Here is a 21,963-nt window from a genome sequence, read left to right as displayed (position 1 = left end):
CATGTGCTTTAGAACCTATTTCTTCCCTAATATTTGAAAACATTTTTACTTAATCCTTGTGGAAGTAGAAATCAGTAATTTAACAAAAATCAGCTTTCTTTCCTCATGCTTTTCTTTGGCCTGGAGTTGAAGGGGTGTGCTCTGTGGGTGTCAATGGCTGGACACAGAGATAGCAAGGTTGAGGTTATGTTTCTCTGGGCTGCAAGACTGAGAATGGCTGATCACCTTGCTGATCTGAACCCCTGGCTACTAGATACAAGAGGATGGCCCAGCGTCTGGAAAATGGTAGTTCTATAACATTTAGAATTGAAAAGAACCTTTGAGATAGACCATCTAGTCCAACCCTCTCATTTTATAGAGAAGCAATGTATGGATAAATCCTGGGGAGTATATGATTTGTCAAACAGAGCAGGGCCCACTAGTGTCAACACTGGTGGGAGGAGGTGGGCAAAGAAGTCAGTCTGGTAGCATGCACAAAATTTGGTACTGAGCTACTTCTTCTATCAGGCATCATGCTTGCCTGGGTACACTGCAATAATTTTTATACATTTTAAATGACAAATAAAAATTGCATATATTTATGCTGTACAACATTATCTTTTGATATATGTGTGCATTGTGGAATGGCCAAATCAAGCTAATTAAAATGTCCATTACTTCACATACTTATTTTTTTTGAGGTGATGACACTTAAAATCTATTCTTTTAGCAATTTTCAAGTATACAATACATTTTTATTAACTATAGTCACCATATTGTGCAATAGATATGAACTTATTCCTCCTGTCTAACTGAAATTTCATATCCTCTGACCTTCTCAATCTCTCCCCACCCGTTCAGCCTGTGGTAACCACCATTTTGCTTGATGCTTCTGTGAGTTAGACTTTTTTAGATTCCACATGTAAGTGCAGTATTTGTCTTTTTATTTCTGGCTTATTTCACTTAACATAATGTCCTTCAGTGTTATTCATGTTGTTGTAAATGATAGAATTTCCTTTTTATAAAGGCTGAATAGTAGTATTCCATTATGTATATATGCCACCTTTTCTTTATCCATTCATCCACTGATGGATACTTAGATTGATTCCATATCTTGGCTATTTTGAATGATGCTACATTGAACATGGGAATGCAGATACTTCTTCAACATAGTGGTTTCATTTCCTCTGCATATATAACCAGAAGCAGAATTGCTGGATCATATAGTAGTTCTATTTTTACTTTTTCTCAGGAAAACATATGATCATATCAATAGATACAGACAAATTTCTACATCCTTTTATGACTTAAGAAAACCTCAATAAATTAGGTATAGAAGGAATAAAGCTGTGGGATTGCCACACATGAACTTTATTGTTGATCAACACAATAAAGTCTATGTATGGCAATCCCACAGCTAACATCATACTCAATGGTGAAAATGATGAAAAGTTGAAAACTTTTTCTCTAAGATCAGGAACATGACAAGGGGGCTCACTTTTGCCACTTCTATTCAACATCATAAAGGAAGTTCTAGCCAGGGCAGTGAAGCAAGAAAAAGAAATAAAAGTCACCTAAATCAGAATGAAAGAAGTTAAATTGTTTCTGTTTGCAGACAACATGGTTTTATATATAGAAAACCCTAAATATTCCACCAAAAAACTGTTAAACTAATAAATTGGGTAACGTTGCAGAATACAAAATTGATATATGCCATAGCATTTCTATATGCTAACAATCTGCAAAAGATATCAGGCAATCTCATTATTTATTTATTTATCTCTCGAGATAGAGTCTTGTTCTGTTGCTCAGACTGGAGTGGAGTGCAGTGGTATGATCTCGGCTCACTGCAGCCTCCGCCTCCCAGGTTCAAGCAATTCTCCTGCCTCGGCCTCCCAAGTAGCTGGGATTACAGACATGCGCCACCACGCCTGTCTAATTTTTGTGTTTTTAGTAGAGATGGGGTTTCACCATGTTGGTCAGGCTGGTCTGGAACTTCTGACCTCGTGATCCAGCGGCCTCAGCCTCCCAAAGTGCTGGGATTACAGGCTTGAGGCACTGCTCCCAGCCTTAGGCAATCCCATTTAAAATAGTATTTAAAAATACTTAGGAATGAATCTAACCAAAAAGATGAAAGATCTGAAAACTATAATACATTGATGAAAAAATTAAAGAAGACACAGACGAATGGAAAAACATCCCATGTTCGTGGATTGAAAAATTGATATTGTTTAAATGTCCATACTACTTAAAACAATCTATAGATTTAATAAAATGCCCCCAAAATTCCAATGACATTTTTACAGAAATAGAAAAAAAAAACCATACATTTCATGTAAACCACAAAAGATCTCAAATAGTCAAAGCAATCTGGAGCAAACGGAACAAAGCTGGAGGAACTAAAAACCTTTTGCACAGTAAAGGAAACAATCAACAGAGTAGAGAGACAGTTTATGGAACAGGAGAAGGTATTTTGTGAATCATATATCTGATAAGGAGTTACTATCCAAACTATATAAGGAACTCAAAGAATTCAATGGCAATAAAACAAATAACTGGGTGAAAAAAGGGGCAAAGGACCTGAAAAGACATTTCTCAAAATAGACATACAAATGGCCAACAGGTCTATGAAAAAATGTTCAACTTCACTAATCATTGAGAAATGAGATATCATACTTGTTAGGATGGCTGTTATCAAAAAGACAAAAGATAATAAGTGTTGATAAGGATGCAGAGAAAAGAGAACCCTTGTATGCTCTTATTTGGTAACTGGTACAGCCATTATGGAATACACAACTTTTTAATACTCAGAGCAGGGGGCCAAACTAAATGGTTGTGCAGGACATGGCAGTGGCATCTACGTTGGGCCTCCAGTTTGTAATTCCTAAAGAAAAGGGGAAGAACTAGGGCAGGCCCTGGAAATAAAATTGCCTGAATTCAAATTCTTGTTCTGCCACTTACTATGTGGCCTTGAGCAAGTTAAACAATATCTTCAAGCTTCAGTTTGTTTATCTTTAAAATAGGGATGATAATGACTTACCTTAAAAAATTAATGTGACTTACATTAAAGGGATCATGTCAGCATGAAATAAGATAATCCATATAAAGCGCTTAGTGGAGTATCTGACACATAAGTGTTAGTTATTATGTATTTGTTATTAATGTTGTATAACTAATTAGGGGCTAGACAGTGTTCCTCTGCTTTGAGGGCACACCACCTTTGGTGGTGCTTCAGGGCCTCAAGGTTACCTTTGGGCCCCATAGAATGTCCAAGTGGGTGTGCAATGATCAAAGGCTTAGAGCTCTGCTTGGTGGAGTCCTCTGCCCTCCTCCTCCTCCTCTTGGCTTGATCATGAGTTGCATCCAAGCCTTCATCCTTCTACTCCATAGACAAGACCTTCCCCATTTCCTGCATGAAGAAGTCTGGACGCTTTTCACCTTTAAGTGCTGTAGCCTGTTCATTTTGCACATAAATGAGGAAGACTTCAGATCCACATTTTATTTCTCAGGGATGGGGAACAGGTCAGTGAGCAAGTTGACTTGTGTAATTGTGACAGGTGTCCACACACTAGCAGAACTGGGTCTCTGACATCAGGACACCAAGATTGATGTGCTTCAGCTCTGATCCTCCATTGACCATGCCAGCATCTGAACCACTTCCTAGGTTGGGGAATCTCCTGCAGGAGTCTTGGTGGAGGCAGGGCCTAGCCTCCTTCTGCAGAAGGCCAAATACTTGCTCTCCCTGCCCCAAGCTTGGCCAATCAATGCTTGGTTTTGCATTAAGTGATGCAAAAACACAGCAAGAGTTGAATTTATTCTGCCAGTGATTCCAGCAGTGGCCATGTACAGTGGCTTTTGGCAGTGGTGCTGGGGGCAGTATCCAGCTGGGGCAGGAGCCTCCTTGCCAGGCTGTTCCTGTTGTGTTGCCTTGGCTGTGGCTTCAATCATGGGAATTCCCTGAGTTTCTACAAGTTTTCTGAGCTCGATTCCACAGATACTTTGTAATTCTTGAGGGGCTTAAAATATTTCAACAAATTTCTTTTCTTCTTACACTAATGATTGTTGGTTTCTGTTGCCTGCAACCAAGAGTCCTGACTGATAATTATTGCACAAATAGGATATAGGAACACATGTCTTTTCATTTGGTGAAGAAGGGAGAGGAGAGGGGTGATGATGAAAAAAAAATGTTGAGAAACTTTGATTTGGCAAATTGGAGGTTTTATTTATTTTTGCTCCTTGCTGGGAAAGCTTAATCACTATAAAATACCCAGTATAGCAGAGTGCCAAAGAGCACAGTCTTTGCATTCAGACAGCTCTGGGTTTAAATCTCATTAAATTACTTACTAGCAGCGCTGACTAGTGAAGTTACGGGCCCTCTGAGTTTAAGCCTCACTTTTTTCTGTCTGTAAAATGTGGATCATTATACTTGTCATGCTTGTGGCCATCCAACATCTTTGGAACACATCCTATGTGTGAAGAAATGTTCACAATTACAAATTCTGCTTTCTTGAGGTAGAATCCAAAATATGCTTTCCCAGTCTCCCTTGTAACGGGGCACTAGCATGTGCTCTGGGCTTTGCCAATTATATGCACCCACCTGTGCATATAACTTTGATCTGAAAGTGAGCAATGTGAGGAAGTAGGGACTATGCAGAGTCCACCTGTAGACAGGGGTGTTGTCTAAGATGTTGAACATGACTAGAGCAGCAGAGGCAAAGCTTCTAGTCTCGAGCCTCGGCAGCATTAGCATGAGCATCCTGTCCATGACTGGGAGTGGCAACACTTGCATCCTTGCTGGAGCAGTTCACCAGGTGAATGTGGGCATTGATCATGTTAGCACAGCCCTCACAGCTTCATCTCTGGCCCTCACAGGAACTCTGGGAGCTGTTTTTCTAATTAAACTAACTAGAGTGAATTCTGTTGTTTGCAATTAAGAACACTGAGTGATAAAGAAGATTCAATCGTAGAATGTAAAGAATTTAGCACCAGGCCAGAGAGCACGCTCAATAAATAACAGCCAGATTTTACCATGTATTATCAACTACAAGGGAGGAAATTGGGTTTCGGTGGGAGATGCCTGAGTAAGTTTCGATTTCAAACAAAGCAGAGTATCTTAAAGCTGTGATAGATTATTTAGTTCAGCCCTTGCATTTTACCAATAAGTCCACGAGGCGCAGCGACTTGTCCAAAGCCATATGCTTAGTTGGTATAGAGCCGCAGTTTATGAAGCCATTTTCCATCTCACAAGGCTAATATTTGGTGATTGGTGTCTATGTAGTAGGCTAAAGTTAATTACTATAATTTCCTAAAGAGTTTGATCTTTTAGGGGCCGGGAGTGCCTCTCATTACATGGCAGGAGAAGCAGACTCACCAAACTTCTCTTTTTCACATCCTTCATGCTAGATCCATGGTAGGAGAAATGAACGGTAGCAAGTCGGTAGAACTCTTTCTGAGTAAAAATCACTGCAGAGCAGCTGTGCCCCTATAATAAGCCCCCAGTTCTCATTGTTTTTTTTTTTCAGCGGGAATTTTGAGAGCTGACAGCCATTGTAAGGAATCAATCCCTGATCTCTGTTGCTTTACATTCAGGCAAGGCTGTGGATGTGCCTGTCAGCACTTGCTGCTGGAGGAGGAAACAGGGATTTCTTGGGTCCTGTTTTTTAACATTGACCTCAGCATTAACCAAGATCTTAAACTAAACTAATAACCAAGTAATGGGAGCAAGCTGCTTTAATTTAGACAACCAGAGCCCAATCCCATTTTTTCCTAAACTCTCAAAAGAAAATCAAGTTTTTTTTTTTTTAAAAAGAATTCCTCCATGCAACTATTACTATCCAGATAACACACTTTAAATACACCTCTTATATTTTTAAAGCCAGAACTTCATCTTGGAGTCTGATTCCTAGGGAACCTAACCTGTGAACTTCTGACCTTTAAGTTCTAATTCTAATACTATCCCCAAACAAGCCCAAATATGGCTGGTATTTCAAATATCTGATACTGCATGTATCATCAGAAATGTATTTTCTTGTCTTTCCTTTTTTTTTTTTAAATTGAGATGGAGTCTTGCTCTGTTGCCCAGGCTGGAGTGCAGTGGTGCGATCTCCGCTCACTGCAATCTCTGCCTCCTGGGTTCAAGTGATTCTCCCACCTCAGCCTCCTGAGTTGCTGGGATTACAGGCGCATGCCACCACACCCAGCTAATTTTTGTATTTTTAGTAGAGACGGGGTTTCACCATGATGGCCAGGCTGGTCTCGAACTCCTGACCTCAAGTAATCTGCCCTCCTCAGCCTCCCAAAGTGCTGGGATTAGGCGTGAGGCACCATGCCCAGCCAGAAATGTATTTTTAAACTCAGTCTTTCACCATCAGATTTCCATTCTCCTCCCCATCCCCCTAGTGCCCGCTCGAGCAATCCCTCCAGACCACACCAGCTGCCATGCTGGTTGGGCTTGAGGTGCAGAGTTGGCAGAAATGGCCCAGACCTTGTCATCAGGAAGCAACCTCTGTAGTCAGTGCAGCTCCCACATTCCCAGATTCTGAAGGACAGCTCCCCCGGGAGGCCCTACTTCAACCAACCCAAACTCGATTTGCTCAGCCTGTTTTTCTTCTCGATCCCTGGCCTACTTTTCCTCCTGGGTTGGCGGCTTCTATCCTTCAAGCCTACGTTACTTTACTTATTGCCCGGAGACTACATCATTTTTTTGCTTCCCTCTGCCTGATAGGCCACCATCCAATCCATTTCCTAATACCATTGATTCTCTCTCCAGAATATTGCCTACAATGGCTGGTCCACTTCTCTCCACCTCCACTGCTCATTGTTCCACACCCTCATCCTCTCTCCCTGAATGATTGCTTAGATTGCTTAGCCTCCAGCCCCATCTCCCTGCTTCCATTCTGACTCCCTTTCAACCTAGTCTCCACAAAGTGGTCAGAGTAAACTTACAAATCCCCATGTCAGATCTTGCCACTGCCCCACTTAAAACTCTTGAATGGATTCCCGTTTCCCTGAAGGTGAAATCCAGACTCCTTAACCTGGCCTGTGAGGCCTTGCATGATGTAACTAACCCCTGCCTGCCTCTATTACTTCCTCATGTTTATACCTTTATAAATAGTCTCTTCATGAACTCTTTTCAAAGTAGTCTAAGTGTGCCATTTGTTTTCTATTTGGAACCCGATTTATCTAGCTTTAAAAACCATACGTATAACATGCTAATAATACTCTGTCATTTCCAAAGGTGCATTCCTATTTAAGTAAAACCATAGGAGAAGGTCTGGAAAAATACCCACCAAACTGTTAATAGGAATTAATTTTGAGAAGATATACAAATGACCAACAAACATGAAAAAATGCTCCACATCACTGATCATCAGAGAAATGCAAATCAAAACCACAATGAGATACCATCTCACCAATCAGAATGGCCATTATTAAAAAGTCAGAAAATAACAGATGACTGGTGAGGCTGTGGAGAAAAGGGATTGTGGGCCAGGCATGGTGGCTCACACCTGTAATCACAGCACTTTGGGAGGCCAAGGCGGGTGGATAACCCGAGGTTAGGAGTTTGAGACCATTCTGGCCAACATGGTGAAACCCCGTCTCTACTAAAAATACAAAAATTAGCCGGGTATGGTGCCAGGCGCCTGTAGTCCCAGCTACTCAGGAGCCTGAGGCAGGAGAACTGCTTGAACCTGGTAGGCGGAGGTGCAGTGAGTCGAGATCACACCATTGCACTCCAGCCTGGGCGACAGAGTGAGACTCCTAAAAAAAAAAGAAAAGGGAATGCTTCTACACTGTTGGTAGGAATGTAAATTAGTGGAGTATCTGACTGTGGAAAGCAGTTCGGAGATTTCTTAAAGAACTTGAAACAAAATTGCCATTCAACCTAGTGATCCTATTACTGGGTATATATCCAGAGGAAAATAAATTGTCCTACCAAAAAGACACATGCACCTGTATGTTCGTTACAGCACTATTCACAATAGCAAAGACATAGAATCAACCTAGGTGCCCATAACAATGAACTGGATAAAGAAAATATAATATTCCATGGATATTCCATATACACCATGGAATACCATGCAGCCATAAAAAATAATGAAGTCATATCCTTGCAGCAACACAGATGCACCTGGAGGCCGTCATCCTAATTGAATTAACACAGGAACAGAAAACCAAATACTGCATGTTCTGACTTAGAAATGGAAGCTAAACTTTGGGTTTACATGGGTATAGGGATGGCAACAATAGACACTGGGGACTACCAGAGGGGGCCGGGAGGGAGGAGACAAGGCCTGAGAAACTGATAGTTTCCAATGGTTACTATGCTTACTAACTGGGTGGCGGGTTCAATCATACCCCTAAACCTCAGCATCACTCGATATACCCAGGTAACAAACCTGCACATGTATCCTCTGAGCTTAAAATAAAAGTTGAAATTATTTTAAAGAAAGGAAGAACTTTTAAGAACAGGGAGTGCTGGTCCAAGAGAATTATAGCTTTATCTCTAATGGCTTGAATCTAAAAAGGAGCATTTAGTCAAATATTACTTATATAATAATAATAATAAATTATTCTTAAAAACATCTGAAGGTATTGGACAAGATGAATGGCTTTCAGCCAGTTTTGGCTGTGACCCCACATTAAGAAATCTATTTTTTGGCCAAGCCTGTTGGCTCACGCCTATAATCCTAGCACTCTGGGGGGCCGAAGCAGGTGGATCACTTGAGGTCAGGAGTTAGAGACCAGCCTGACTGATGTGTTGAAACCCTGTGTCTACTAAAAATACAAAATTAGCTGGGCGTGGTAGCACACGCCTGTAATCACAGCTACTTGGGAGGCTGAGGCAGGAGAATTGCTTGAACCTGGGAGACGGAGGTTGCAGTGAGCCGAGATGGCGCCATTGCACTCCATCCTGGGCAACAAGAGCGAAACTACATCTCAAAAAAAAAAAAAAAAAAGAAATCTATTTTTCATTGTCGTTCAGAATACCCATATATATCTATTTGTACAGACACAAACTGAGACAGAAGATTCATGAAACAATATTTACTCTTGCCATAAGCAGTGCATTCTACTATTTTGTTTTGCAATCTTTTTCATTTTTTAAGGGGGTTAGTACTTCGACATATGAATTTGGGGGGTGGGGGACACAAATATGGTTGATAACAGTGAGGAGTCCAACAGAATTATGTGTGTAAAAATGCTAAAAGTGTGATGTAAATGTTCGCGTGTGTTTGTGTGTGTGTGTGTGTGTGTGTGTGTGTTCCCAAGACCCTGGGATGAACTCAGTGTGTGTTTCTAGATGCTGTTGACCTATGGCTTTGAAATGGGCCCGTGTCTACCCTCCTGGGTTGGAGCTTTAAAATGCTCCCAGGTGTCTTTGCCATCAGGGCACAATTCTGCCCCTACCCCATGCAGATCCTGGCAGGTTGTCATACAAACCAAGGACTGGCCTGCTACTTATACTTTTATAAATATTCAATCAAAAGACAAATAATGTTTTTCAGTTCTGAGCAAGGCTTTGCCATGACAAATGACTACCCCTCAATTTGTTTGGGGAACACTGAAAAACCAAGGATTAAGAAGAGAAATGGAGCAAACCAGAGAAATGTTTTGGAAAGACCTTTGAGAGAACAGGAATCTCCAGGGTAAGTCAATCCTGGGGGCAGAACACATTTCTTCACTAAAGGAAAATAGGAGAGTAAGAATTATTTTCAAATCTCAAATCCTGGATTTTCTCATTGCTCCCAGCCTAATTTGCATAATTGTATACATTTGCATGTTGTTTACATTTGCATATTGTTTTTTATGGACTTGAATCCCTGACAACTGTAATTATGAAAAATACAGACTGAGTCTGTTTTGGTTTGCTTTGTTTTGTTTTTGAGAGAGAGGGAGTGTGTTACTCTTTTGTCCTATTTGATTACCATTGTATCAGATTTTGCTGGAAATAAGTCAGTAGATGTGACTGGAAAATATTTCCTTTTTGTTTTCTTTTGGAGATTTGGCTACTAAGTTTATGAAATTTTTTGATATTAAAACAAAATGAAATGAAGGCCATTCAAATCCACTATTGAAGGACAAACTGAAGACAGGGACATGGAGTAAGAAAAAAAAAAAAAATCACAGCTGCCTGTCCCTGCAGCTGGGGCTTCCTAGCTGCTTTGCTGTCAGCTCCATTCATATCATATTTTCCCTCAGAGAGACTTGAAGCCAGCTGAGAGCATCAGATCCTGGTCTAGGAACTAGCATTTTGAATGGGAGAAGTGAAGCACAGTGTTTGAATTGACACTTAGTGGACACACTGAAGAAGGTGAGGATGGGCTGCCTCATAGACAGTGATGTTTAAAATTCTTGAAAACCTAAGCAGTGCCATTCAGGACATAGGCACAGGCAAAGACTTCATGACTAAAACACCAGAAGCAATGGCAACAAAAGCCAAAACTGACAAATGGGATCTAATTAAACTAAAGAGCTTCTGCACAGCAAAATAAACTATCATCAGAGTGAACAGCAACCCACAGAATGGGAGGAAGCTTTTGCAATCTGTCCATCTGACAAAGGGCTAATATCCAGAATCTATAAGGAACTTAAACAAATTTACAAGAAAAAAAACAACCCCATCAAAAAGTGGGCGAAAGATATGAACAGACACTTCTCAAAGAAGACATTTATGTGCCCAACAAACATGCAAAAAAGCTCATCATCACTGGTCATTAGAGAAACGCAAATCAAAACCACAATGAGATACCATCTCATGCCAGTTAGAATGGCTATTATTAAAAAGTCAGGAAACAACAGATGCTGGAGAGGATGTGGAGAAATAGGAATGCTTTTATACTGTTGGTGGGGGTGTAAGTTAGTTCAGCCATTGTGGAAGACAGTGTGGCAATTCCTCAAGGATCTAGAAACAGAAATACCATTTGACCCAGCAATCTCATCACTGGGTATATACCCAAAGGATTATAAATCATTCGACTATAAAGACACATGCAGACGTATGTTTACTGCAGCACTATACACAATAGCAAAGACTTGGAACCAACCCAAATGCCCATCGATGATAGACTGGATGAAGAAAATGTGGCTGGCTGGGCGCAATGGCTCACGCCTGTAATCCCAGCACTTTGGAAGGCCAGGGCGAGCAGATCACCTGAGGTTGGGAGTTCAAGACCCGCCTGACCAACATGGAGAAACCCTGTCTCTACTAAAAATACAAAATTAGCTGGGCATGGTGGCACATGCCTGTAATCCCAGCTACCCAGGAGCCTGAGGCAGGAGAATCACTTGAACCTGGGAGGCAGAGGTTGCGGTGAGCCAGGATTGCGCCATTGCACTCCAGCCTGTGCGACGAGCAAAACTCCGTCTCAAAAAAAAAAAAAAAAAAAGAAAAAGAAAAAAGAAAAAAAGAAAATGTGGCACATATACACCATGGAATACTATACAGCCATAAAAAAGGATGAGTTCATGTCCTTTGCAGGGACATGGATGAAGCTAGAAACCATCATGCCCAGCAACTAACACAGGAACAGAAAACCAAACACTGCATGTTCTCACTCATAAGTGGGAGTTGAACAATGATAACACATGGACACAGGGAGGGAAACATCACACACCGTGGCCTGTCAGGGGATGGGGGGCTAGGGGACGGATAGCATTAGGAGAAATACCTAACGTAGACGACGGGTTGATGGGTGCAGTGAACCACCATGGCACTTGTATACCTATGTAACAAATCTGCACATTCTGCACATGGATCCCAGAACTTAAAGTATATATATATGACCCCAAAAAACTCTTTAGTGGTTCCCCACTGTCTTCAGGATCAAGTTTAAAGCCCTAAGCTCATTTCGGGGCCTAAACCCCTAAATCCTTCGTGGCCCTGTCTGATGAGGTTTCTGGCTTCCTCTCCATCTTTTTGCCTCTTCTTCACTCTCCCTACTCTTGTCTGCCTCTATGTGTTCTCCACAGAGCAACCAAAGTGGTTTTTTAAAGCCACTAAGACCCTCCGAAGAATTTGCATTGTTTTGAGAATGCAATCCAGACTCTTTAGCATGCCCTGCAAGTCCCCATGTGGCTGGGCCTCTGCCTACCTTGCCAGCCCATTTCCTACTATCTCCCCCTTTCACTGCATTTCAGCCACATTGCCCTCCTTTCTGTTCCTTGAACACATCAACTCTTTACCACTTGATGGCCTTTGCAACTGCTGTTCCCCCACTTGGAAAAGTGTTCCCTTCTCATCCTCAAAGCCTTTGCCAGGTCACTGACCAGCCAGCCTCTTGCTTTCTATCACATCGCTGCTTTATATTCCATTCTCTGAATTGATGATGTTGACTTGTGACCCCTAGAATCTGAGCACTATCAGAGCAAGGACTATGTCTATCTTGTTCACCAGCATAGTCTCAGTGTCTAGGTTGGTGGGCCTGACACAAAACAAGTTTCAATAAAAAGTAGTGAGTCAGTGAATGAATGTATGAGAGCCAGTGGTTCTTAAACTTGAATGTGCTACTTTGGGAGGCTGAAGTGGGAGGACCACTTGAGACCAGGAGTTCGAGGTCAGCCTGGGTAACATAGTGAGAACCCCTGTCTAAAAAATAAAATGAAATAATTAGCTGGGAATGGTGGTGTGTACCTGTAGTCTCAGCTATTTGGGAAGCTGAGGTGGGAGGATCACTTAAGCCTGGGAGTTGGAGGCTGCAAGTGAGCTGTGATTGCATCACTGCACTCCAGCTGGGCAATAGAGCGAGACCCTGTCCTTAAAAAAATTAATAATTAAAAAACCCTTGACTATGCATCAGAATCACCAGGAGGCTTGTTAAAACAGGTTGCTTGCCCTACCTCTAGAGTTCTGATTTGGTAGGACTGGGGTAGGGCCTGAGAATTTGCATTTCTCCAAAGTTCCCAGATGATGGTGAAACTGGTTGTGGGACCACAGTTTGAGAAATGCTGGTAGCTGAGTGCTTGAATTCTGAGCTCACATATGTTTAATATTTCATGCCTTTGTTCCCTTTCTTCTTTTCCTAGAACATGGTTTCCTTATTCGCTGGGAAAGCCTCCCCACCTGCTTTAAGATGTGGGATGGGCATCATTTCCTCCAGAAGGCCTTCTCTGATCCTTGGTGCCCAAATCTCTGCCCCTTAGCACCTGATGTAAAGGGAGTCCTAACCTTTCCATGCTGCATTGGGTTAACTCTGCACATTAACTGGATTTCCAGACCACAAGTCCTCCAGAGCTTGCATTAGTCATGTCTGTATGCCAGTTGGAAGCTCAAGAATATTCCCTCTGAACTTGGAGAGGACATATGATGCCTCTGAAAATGAAGTCAGACCCATGCCCTGGGCAGATCTAGACTCCCAGCTCACTCTTGGGCCTCATTATTTCTAGAGGGCTTTGCCAACAGCCTTCTTCTTTTTGCTTTTTCCTCTTACCAAACTCAACCCTTAATAACACTGTCTTCTCCCCTTTGTCTCCAGTGTTTAATTTTTCCAGCTTGTGCTCAAACCTAATTGTCCCATTTATTTGGTCAGCTTTAATATACTGTAATAACCTGTAGAGAGCGCTAGGTCACTTCCTCGAGGCAGAGCAATAATTGCTAAAACTGGTTGGTGGGGATGGGGAGAGGGGAGAGAGAGAGAGAGAGAGAGAGAGAGAGAGAGAGAACTTTTTAATGGGTTCTCAAATTCCAATTTTATCTTCCTAAATACTACTCTTTGAAGTCATCTCCATTTTTCCCAATTATTCTGAGAAATCTCAGTGCTGTTCCCTTGCCTACAACAAAGCTAATACATGGGCAGAAGAGTGGCGTTCCCTGGAGGCCCAGCCTGCAGTGAGGTATCCCACGGCTCAGCTCTCCCTGAGTCCTACTGTTGTTCATACTTTGGAAGAAACTCACCTTGCTGTGGTGTTGGAGCTGCACCCAGCCTCCATAGCCGAACCTCTGCAGCGGGGAGAAGCACAGTTAGAGTCAAAGAGAAAAGACCAGGCTGCAATCAAGGGGCATGCTTAGTGCAGAAGATCCTGAGCTCCATCTTTCAAGCATTGCCTTCCCATTTCCCCCGTACCCATGTATCGCCTATTTAGTATTTACAATTAAATTCACTTACATTTTTCCTTCAATATATTTATACAAGAAGAAAATTCTGTTGTCTCAGCAGTGCTGGTTTTATCTTTTCCCCTAATGCAGCTTGAATTTTTAAAATGAAGATTAACATGAAAAAATATTGTTCACGTACCACCTAAAATCATTTCACAGGCTACCAGGAGTACATCGCCCCTAAGGACCACTCTTTAGGAAATACACTGCTTTTCAAACTGTGGGTTGCAATCCATGAGTAGATTGTGATATCAGTTTAGTGGATAGGGACTCAAACATTTTAAAACAGGAAATCATGTATGTAGCAGACGCTGTTGGTGTCCCGCTCATATCCCTTCGCTTTGACACTTCTGTGCATGCCAGCCCACCTCCATCAGCCAGCGCCTACATTTCACTGGCTGAGGGCTTTCCCCTGGAACCTGCTTTGATCAAGCCATCCTAGTAGGTCAGAAGTACTAAGAAATTAGCCTCCTGCATCCCCTTGGCCCAACAGCCCTTAACAGATAATTGAGGGTGTTGTATATAAATACACTGAACACACCGTACCCCACCCCTCGGTCAGGATAACGCAGAGATGAGGCACACATTTTGCTCTGGAATACAAACCTTTCACTGGCTGCCCTGTTTTCCCTGTCTCACTTCCTCACTCTACTGGTGTTTCCTGGGATCACCTCCAAAGCAAACTACTTGCATCTGAATCCTTGTCTCAGGGTCTGCTTCTTGGAAAACATAAGAGAGTAAAGGAATGGAAAGGAATAGAATAAATTAGAATGTCTCCCATGTATTAAGTAATGGTTTCATAACATAACATTTTTTCTTCCCATTTAATGTATATAAATGTTTATACTGAGTCACAATATAAAATAGATTTCTGCCTGGCGATCATTCATAAAAACTGTGGAAAGCCACCGACTGAAAACGTAGGTAAATATGACTCAAATAACTATTGACTTTATCATGTCATATCATACTGCATCATATCATTATTCCTTCTTCACGCTTTCATGGAGTCCCATCTATGACAAGCCTTACTAGGGCAGAGAAAATAAAAGTGAAGGATAGTTCCAGCCCATGTGGAGCAGAGTCTTGGGAGGTTAAGGCTGGGGTAGGCAAGGAATTGAAGGGCCACATCATCGCCTGTGAGACGCACTGTCACCGTGATGCACAGGTGCTCTGGGGGCCTTGGCGAGGGAGCTGACCTAACACCTTGGGCTGCAGTATTGGGAGGGAGGTTGAAAAGGTAGTCCTGGGGTCAGATTGGAGAGGATCTTCTAGTGTTCAGGATTTCCATGCTTCCTGCATGGCTCTCACAGTGTGGTGTCAGAGGGAAGGAATGGAGGCAGGAGACAGCTACATGAGGGAGCTCCTTAATGGCTCTGAGTTGGTCAGCGGTGATGGGTCAATGAGTAAAGCAAGCTGAACATCAGCTCAACCTCTCACTTGTGGCTGGATGAGGCCAGGGTACAGCAGTTGGTTCTCATGCCATGGTGCAGGGAAGTTGTCTGTAGGGAGTCAGGTCTTGGTGGACCCCTTTCCTAGCTCCCTTCACCACTAGACTGAGGGGAAGGTCTGGGCCTGGGCCACGGTGCAGCATAGAGGTGTTTGTGTCTCTGTCTGTGCCTGGGGTCTGCCTCAACAGCTTCTTAAGGTTTGGATTAATTCTATACCAGTCTTATTCCACCCAGGTATAAGGTCTGTTCTTGAGTCCTAGCCCCAAATAATCATATTACCTTTAGAAATCTATCTTCTGTTTCTTCCCCAGTGACATCAGCAGAACTGGTTTTGCAGGCTGGGCAGGCAAGAGCGCTCAGCTTCTCCTCTCTGCACCCAGCCTTCTCCTTTGCTTGTGCCCTCAACCCCTGCTCTCACCCTTCATGCATTCAATACCCTGGTACTTTTTCCTTCTTTTCCCCTGGAAAAAGCTGCCAAGAGAGGTATGTTGGGGGAGGAATGGAATATGACCTTAATCAGTTACACTTTAGAGTAAACTTAAGACTATGTGCTTTTAAACTGGAAATTTGCCATTGAACTTTTATCCTTAATGTAGAAGAAAAGGTTTTATTTCCTTCTTTCTCTACTGCGTGCTTTCTCCTGCTTCTTCCTCACTCTCTTTCTTTGTTACTTTTTCGTAATTCTGTAAGGAACTGTAATCCATATGTTAGCAGGTAGAGAAGTATTCCATTTGGGGAAGGGTGGGGAGGTAGGAAAGGCAGAGCAGAGGGATCCTCCCACATGCAACAAGTCACTTACAAGGCACTTGACTTTGTTGGCATGAAATGTCTCCGAGTCACTGTTTCCTTATGTGTATTAATGAAATGAGGCTAACAGGAGTGGGGGGGACATAAGTTTTTAGGGGAATTAGCTGAGATAGTGCATATAAAGCTGCTGTCACCAGGCCTGGCCAGTGGACAGGGCTTCATTCATACTAACAATGATGCTGATGGTGATGGTGGTGACAGTGGGGGCACTAACTGCCATGGTGGAGGGAGTGAGGTGGTGGTAGTGGTGTGGCTGAAGTAGTGAGTATGGTGGCAATGGTGGTACCCGTGATGGTGATGGTGCTAGCAGTGACAGCCATGGTGATAGTAGCAGTGGGGATGGTGGTAGGGGTGGCAGTTGTGGCGACAGTCTTATTCCAGCCCCAAATAGAATACCCTGGGGTCAGAACTAAGGAGAGCCATGAAGAAAAGAGCCTTTTGTCACTCTGTGTCCCTCCCTCCCTTTCCTGGAAAGTATAAAGTGCCAATTTATCTCACAGGCCCCTTGCAAAGACCCAACTTATTTAGGGCAACTTTATTCTTCTCCAGATCTGTGCTTAATGTAGCCTCGCAGTTCTCATCCTAGGTTGAGCTGAGCCTGGGGTCTAAAATTTATGACCCTGGGAGTTGTTTTGGTTCGAGCATATGCCAGGAAGCATCTACAATCTGAAAGTGTTTGACTGACAATAAACAGTGTCTCACAGCATTTATGAGCATGCCAAATAAAAAACAAATTGAAAACATTCAAGGAAATTCAGTTTTATATACAAGAGATATGTTTCTGAAATGGGCATGTATGAATCAAAGTGGATGAACTGAATGACATTGTTAATGTCTTGAAGACATCACACCTCCATGAGGTGAATAATGAGCCTAGGTGATGAAACCAGATATTTATCTCCTCAGAAGGATTTTCTAAAAATCAAATGATGTCTAGGATTTTGTCTTCTAAAGCCTTATATCGATCAAGTGCAATTGCTAACAAAAGAAGGTGTAAGCATATGATTTTTAAATTGGAGGACAGAATTTTTTGCTCCATTTATAATTAGAAGAATCTTTGCAAGCCCTACTATTGGGCAGACAGTAGGCTGTCAGTAAGGCCTTGCTGGAGGAAAAAGCTGAAACTGTATCATCCTCATTGTTGCTGTGAATATTCCATTGCAGATCAACCTGAAACATCTTTCACCACGGTTTCTTGGGCCCCACCTCCTGTTTGTGACAGCAGAGAGTGTGTGGGTCCTCATTCATCAGAAACAATTTGATCAAGTATCCCTGAATCCATTGTCTTTATATGTCAGATACGTTTTTTTTCAAGGACCCTACTTGTAACTCTGACTAAAATTATTATTAGCAAGTGAAAATGAAAAGACTTCTCAAATCCCAGTCCTTTGTCATCATTAATTAAACATCACTTCAGGTGTGTTGATTCTGCTTTTCCGTCTCTTCATTGTGCAAGAAGGTCAAGGTTATTCCAGCAGCAGTACTCTCTTGGGCCAGTTTTCTCAAGGTGGATGTGGTGGTGGGGAGGCTCTTGAGGGACCATGGTGGCCTCTCATAGCTCTGGGATTCTAGGTTCATTTCTGAGTCTCAAGTGTCTCATCTGTCAAGTGAATAATATAAATCTTATCTGCATATTTCACAAGGTTTATGTAAATTATTTCTCCCTCTGTCTCTCCCTGGAAGTGCGAAGTGTTATGACTATAATGATGGAAATGATATAGATGGTGATGATGAAGTGTATCAGCTGTCTGCTTGCAGCATATGAGACTACTACATAAGAAGAAACCTGGTTTGGAATCAAAAACCAAACATCTTATGTTCTCACTCATAAGTGGGAGCTAAGTTATGAGGATGCAAAGGCATAAGAATGACACGATGGACTTTGGGGACTCGGGGAAAGGGTGGGGAGCAGATGAGGGATAAAAGACTAAAATTGGGTGCAGTGTATACTGCTTGGGTGATGGGTGCACCAAAATCTCACAAATCACCACTAAAGAACTTACTCATGTAACCAAACACCACCTGTTCCCCAATAGCATGTGGAAATAAAAATAAATACATAAAAATAAAAATAAAAAAAGAAGAAGAAACCTGGTTTATCGGGACAAAATTCCTCTCCCTCTTTAAAGCAATAGCTGGTGATAGAAAGGAGAGGGAGTTTGGAAGCCGGGAAGTCCAAGATCTGGTGAGAACCGGCTTCCTGGTTCTAAGATGGTGCCTTCTTGCTGTGCCCTCATGTGGCAGAAGGGGCGAACAAGCTTCCTTGGGCTTACTTTATAAGGGCACTAATCTCACACATGAGGGCTCTGCTCTCATTACCTAATCACCTCCAGAAGGCTGCATCTCCTAATACCATTGCCTTGTGGACGAGGGTTTCACCTGAATTTTGGGGGGGACATACACATTCAGACTGTAGCTCTCTCTAAGCCTCAAAATCCTGTCTGCACAAGGAGGTGTATGCCCTGGAGCTTGGAGCCCTGCTTGGAGGGTCGGTCATGCTAGCTAGCTCTCTCAGTGGGATAGTACAGGTGGGCATTGTCCTCTAGAGACCACCGTGGTGGTTTCCAAAGCATTTCATGTGGATATTCTTTCATACTCAAATAGAGAAAAAAGCTGTAACAGAGGAATTAGTGTTTTTTTTTTTTCTAGGTATAGATTATGGCTATTTTAAAATACCAAATACTAAAATTTGGATTTTTCTAAAACTCTCAGATTAGGGAGTATAATCTATTGCTTCCATTACCTGTATCACAAATTAATCAATGTGTTCATTGCATCATTCATCAGGCAAATACTCATAAATGAGGGGTAGAAAGTGGTGGGCACCATAAGATGTAAGAAACTGCATGCAGCTTCTAAACAAGGCAGATGCACTCCCACAAAGTAACTGGTGCATTCCCTTCATGAAATCATTAACATTGTGAAGTGGTTTACACTTCAGTAAACTATGATGAGGACAACAGCACTCAGAACAGCATGTTCCTGTGTAAACATGTAGAGTCCTTTTAGGAAGAGCAGGTTGAGAGGTTTAGCTTTTATCTTTAGCTGTACATAGGATAGGCTTTCAAAGATTTTATTTTTCAATCCACAGTTTCTACCACCTATCTTACCTAAGATACCAATGGACAAAGAAATACTCAAGATAAACATTCTTCGATGAGACAACTATGAGAAGAAAATAGTTTCATCTATTTGCACAATGAACCACATTTAATTCAAGTTTGGGTTAATTCATTTTCCCTCACTTGGGATAAAAAAGTTGAAACATTATCGGTGGTGTGAAAGTACTGGCAGATGCTGAAGATTGGGTAAAACCCGATATTAAGCCTGAACAAACCTCTAGCCAATTTTACATTTCCTTCATGTTCCTCACCTTCCTCTTTTTATATTCATTCAAAAGTTCTTAATGACAAAAGGAAATTTCCATCTTTAGAGAAACACAAAGAATACTCTCTTAGGAGATGTCATGGTGCAAAAGCTTCATGTCATTTATTCTAGGATTTTTTGATGTACCTACTTCCTAGTTCTTCAGGACAAAGATTTATAGAATAAAGAACATCAAACAGCAAAGGTTTCAGGCAGTGTCCTAAAATAGACTAAAAAAATTCACAAAGCTATCTCTTGGTGCTTCTAAAACTTATTTTAAACATTTTGGAAAGGAGATATATTTTAGAAGTCCTCGAAACCGATCACATTCCATTTTTAATAGTCTTTTACTTAAAATTGTAACTTTAAATTCTGTAGTTGGCATGTGTCTTCCCAGCAGCTGAATATGTGATTTTTAAAAAGGTAAATCTGCCTTACTTAAATTGTCCAGATATTTTAAAGAATGGTTCATTTGAGGGGAAAAAAGGGATTCTGAGAAAGTACTTATTTCTTTAATCCAATGTTCTTTCAAAATAAATATAAAAGTCATTTTTAAAAGCTAGAAAATCAGAACTACCAAATAATTTAACCCCCTCGCCCCCCACCAAAGCAGATAAACTAGACATCTAATTCCACAAAGAAGAGAAAGGCATTGAGAAACTCTGGAGAAGTTTCGGAAATAATTCAGCAATTAATTACCTTTTTTAGATCTGGCCATTCTTTTGGTAGAATATGACTATGGATGTCAATTTTCATCTCCACAGGATCAGAGAAGCATGTAAGGAAAGAAGTTTTGATATCAAGAGACCTTTGTGAAAACTGTGGAGTTAATTGATTTACTTAGTTCCTTTACAGCCACCTTCAGGCAGCAGTCAGTAGGCCTGCCCAACCCAGTCTAGGTCCGTTAGAACTGCTTTATTAAAGTTCAAAGTTCTGTTTATTTGTTAACCAAGCTTTGGTTAACCAAGCTTTATTTGTTAATCAAGCTTTGGGTCAACACAGTTTGGTAGTCAGGACTCTTGGCACAAAACTTAAAAAAAACCCAAAAAAACCAAAACAAAAAAAACTGTACTCAACTGTATGAGGTCAAAAGCACAGCAGGATGCTTTGACTTACAGCAGGTAAAAAATTGACTAATTTTTCATTTTAAATATTTTAACTTAGTTATACATAGTTAATAATTAAATAGTTTGTGGTTAAAAATAAAACCATGCAGAGGGCTTTTACAGAAAAAGGATAGATCCCTGACTCACCTTTTCTTACTTTTCCTTGCACTATTCAGAAGCAGCCAGTTTTTATGATTTTGCTTTTTGTTCAGTTAGTTACTCCCATATCTTTAAATAATATTTAACAGTTGGCTTGTTCATGAAAATTTAACGTGTTGAAAAGTTATGGGGAGGTTTCACATTTTAAATCACAGAAAGAGTCCACTCTTCATATATGTTTTTTCCTCCAGTGCCTTTGTCTTAGACTCATCCATTCATGCATTTTTTTCTTTTTTTTTGTTTTTTAATTTGAGATGCAGTCTCACTATATTGCCCAGGCTGGTATCAAATTCCTGGGCTCAAGCAATCCATCCACCTTTGCCTCCCAAAGTGCTGGGATTACAGGCGAGAGCCACTGCACCCAGCTTCATTCATGCATTTAACAAACATTTATGGAGAACTGCTATGTGCTGACGATGTAAGGTTGACTGAGAGAAAGATGATACATATCCTAAAGTGTAGGGAAAAGAAGATAGTAGCCATTTCCATTTAGCATTATCAGAGCAGTCAGGGAGGGCTTCCAATACTGCAGAAAGTGGGGCTTATGGTCATGCCTTTAAAGAGAGCCTGGAATAAAACAGCACTTGATTGTTCTGTGTTTACCCTTTCCTCTTCCTGGACAGCTTAAAATGTTCAAGGGACCCCAGGTCCCCTGGCAAACCCTTAAACCTGCCTTAGATGCTCCCTTCAGCTCAGACTCCACAATACATAAATTGAGTAGTCAAAAAGCTTCCTTCTGTAATTCAGCTAGATTCTGGATGAATTATGACAGACAGCTTGAAAGAAAATAAAGGAAATCCTTAAAATCCATTTTTTTAGAAGTTCAGTGAGCTAAAACTGAATAAGTAAGCCTTAAACTAACATGGAGGCACTTGCTAATACTGAGTAAGTAAGTGCAAGCACTTTTAGAGCACTCCCAATGGGCCAGGCACTGGTCCATGAATTTTAATAATATCAGTTCACTTATTACTCATAACATTCCTGTGGGGGAAGAACTAGG

At 41.5% G+C, this 21,963-nt stretch overlaps 1 protein-coding gene across 1 annotated transcript in view; it reads right to left on the bottom strand.

Annotated features, from left to right (window-relative positions):
• The window catches only part of ACMSD (aminocarboxymuconate semialdehyde decarboxylase), a 63,532-nt gene extending 43,011 nt beyond the window's left edge, over positions 1 to 20,521 (bottom strand). Inside the window, exons 1-2 of the mRNA XM_063712761.1 lie at positions 20,398 to 20,521; positions 13,874 to 13,918 (exon numbers count right to left, since the gene is read on the bottom strand). Coding sequence (XP_063568831.1) covers positions 13,874 to 13,918; positions 20,398 to 20,454 — 102 coding nt within the window. The 5' untranslated portion in view covers positions 20,455 to 20,521. The remainder of the gene's footprint in view (positions 1 to 13,873; positions 13,919 to 20,397) is intronic.
• Positions 20,522 to 21,963: the final 1,442 nt, after the last annotated feature.

Source organism: Pongo abelii, chromosome 11, assembly GCF_028885655.2.
Source record: "Pongo abelii isolate AG06213 chromosome 11, NHGRI_mPonAbe1-v2.0_pri, whole genome shotgun sequence".
NCBI lineage: Eukaryota > Metazoa > Chordata > Mammalia > Primates > Hominidae > Pongo > Pongo abelii.
This window is presented reverse-complemented; position numbering and strand designations above follow the sequence as displayed.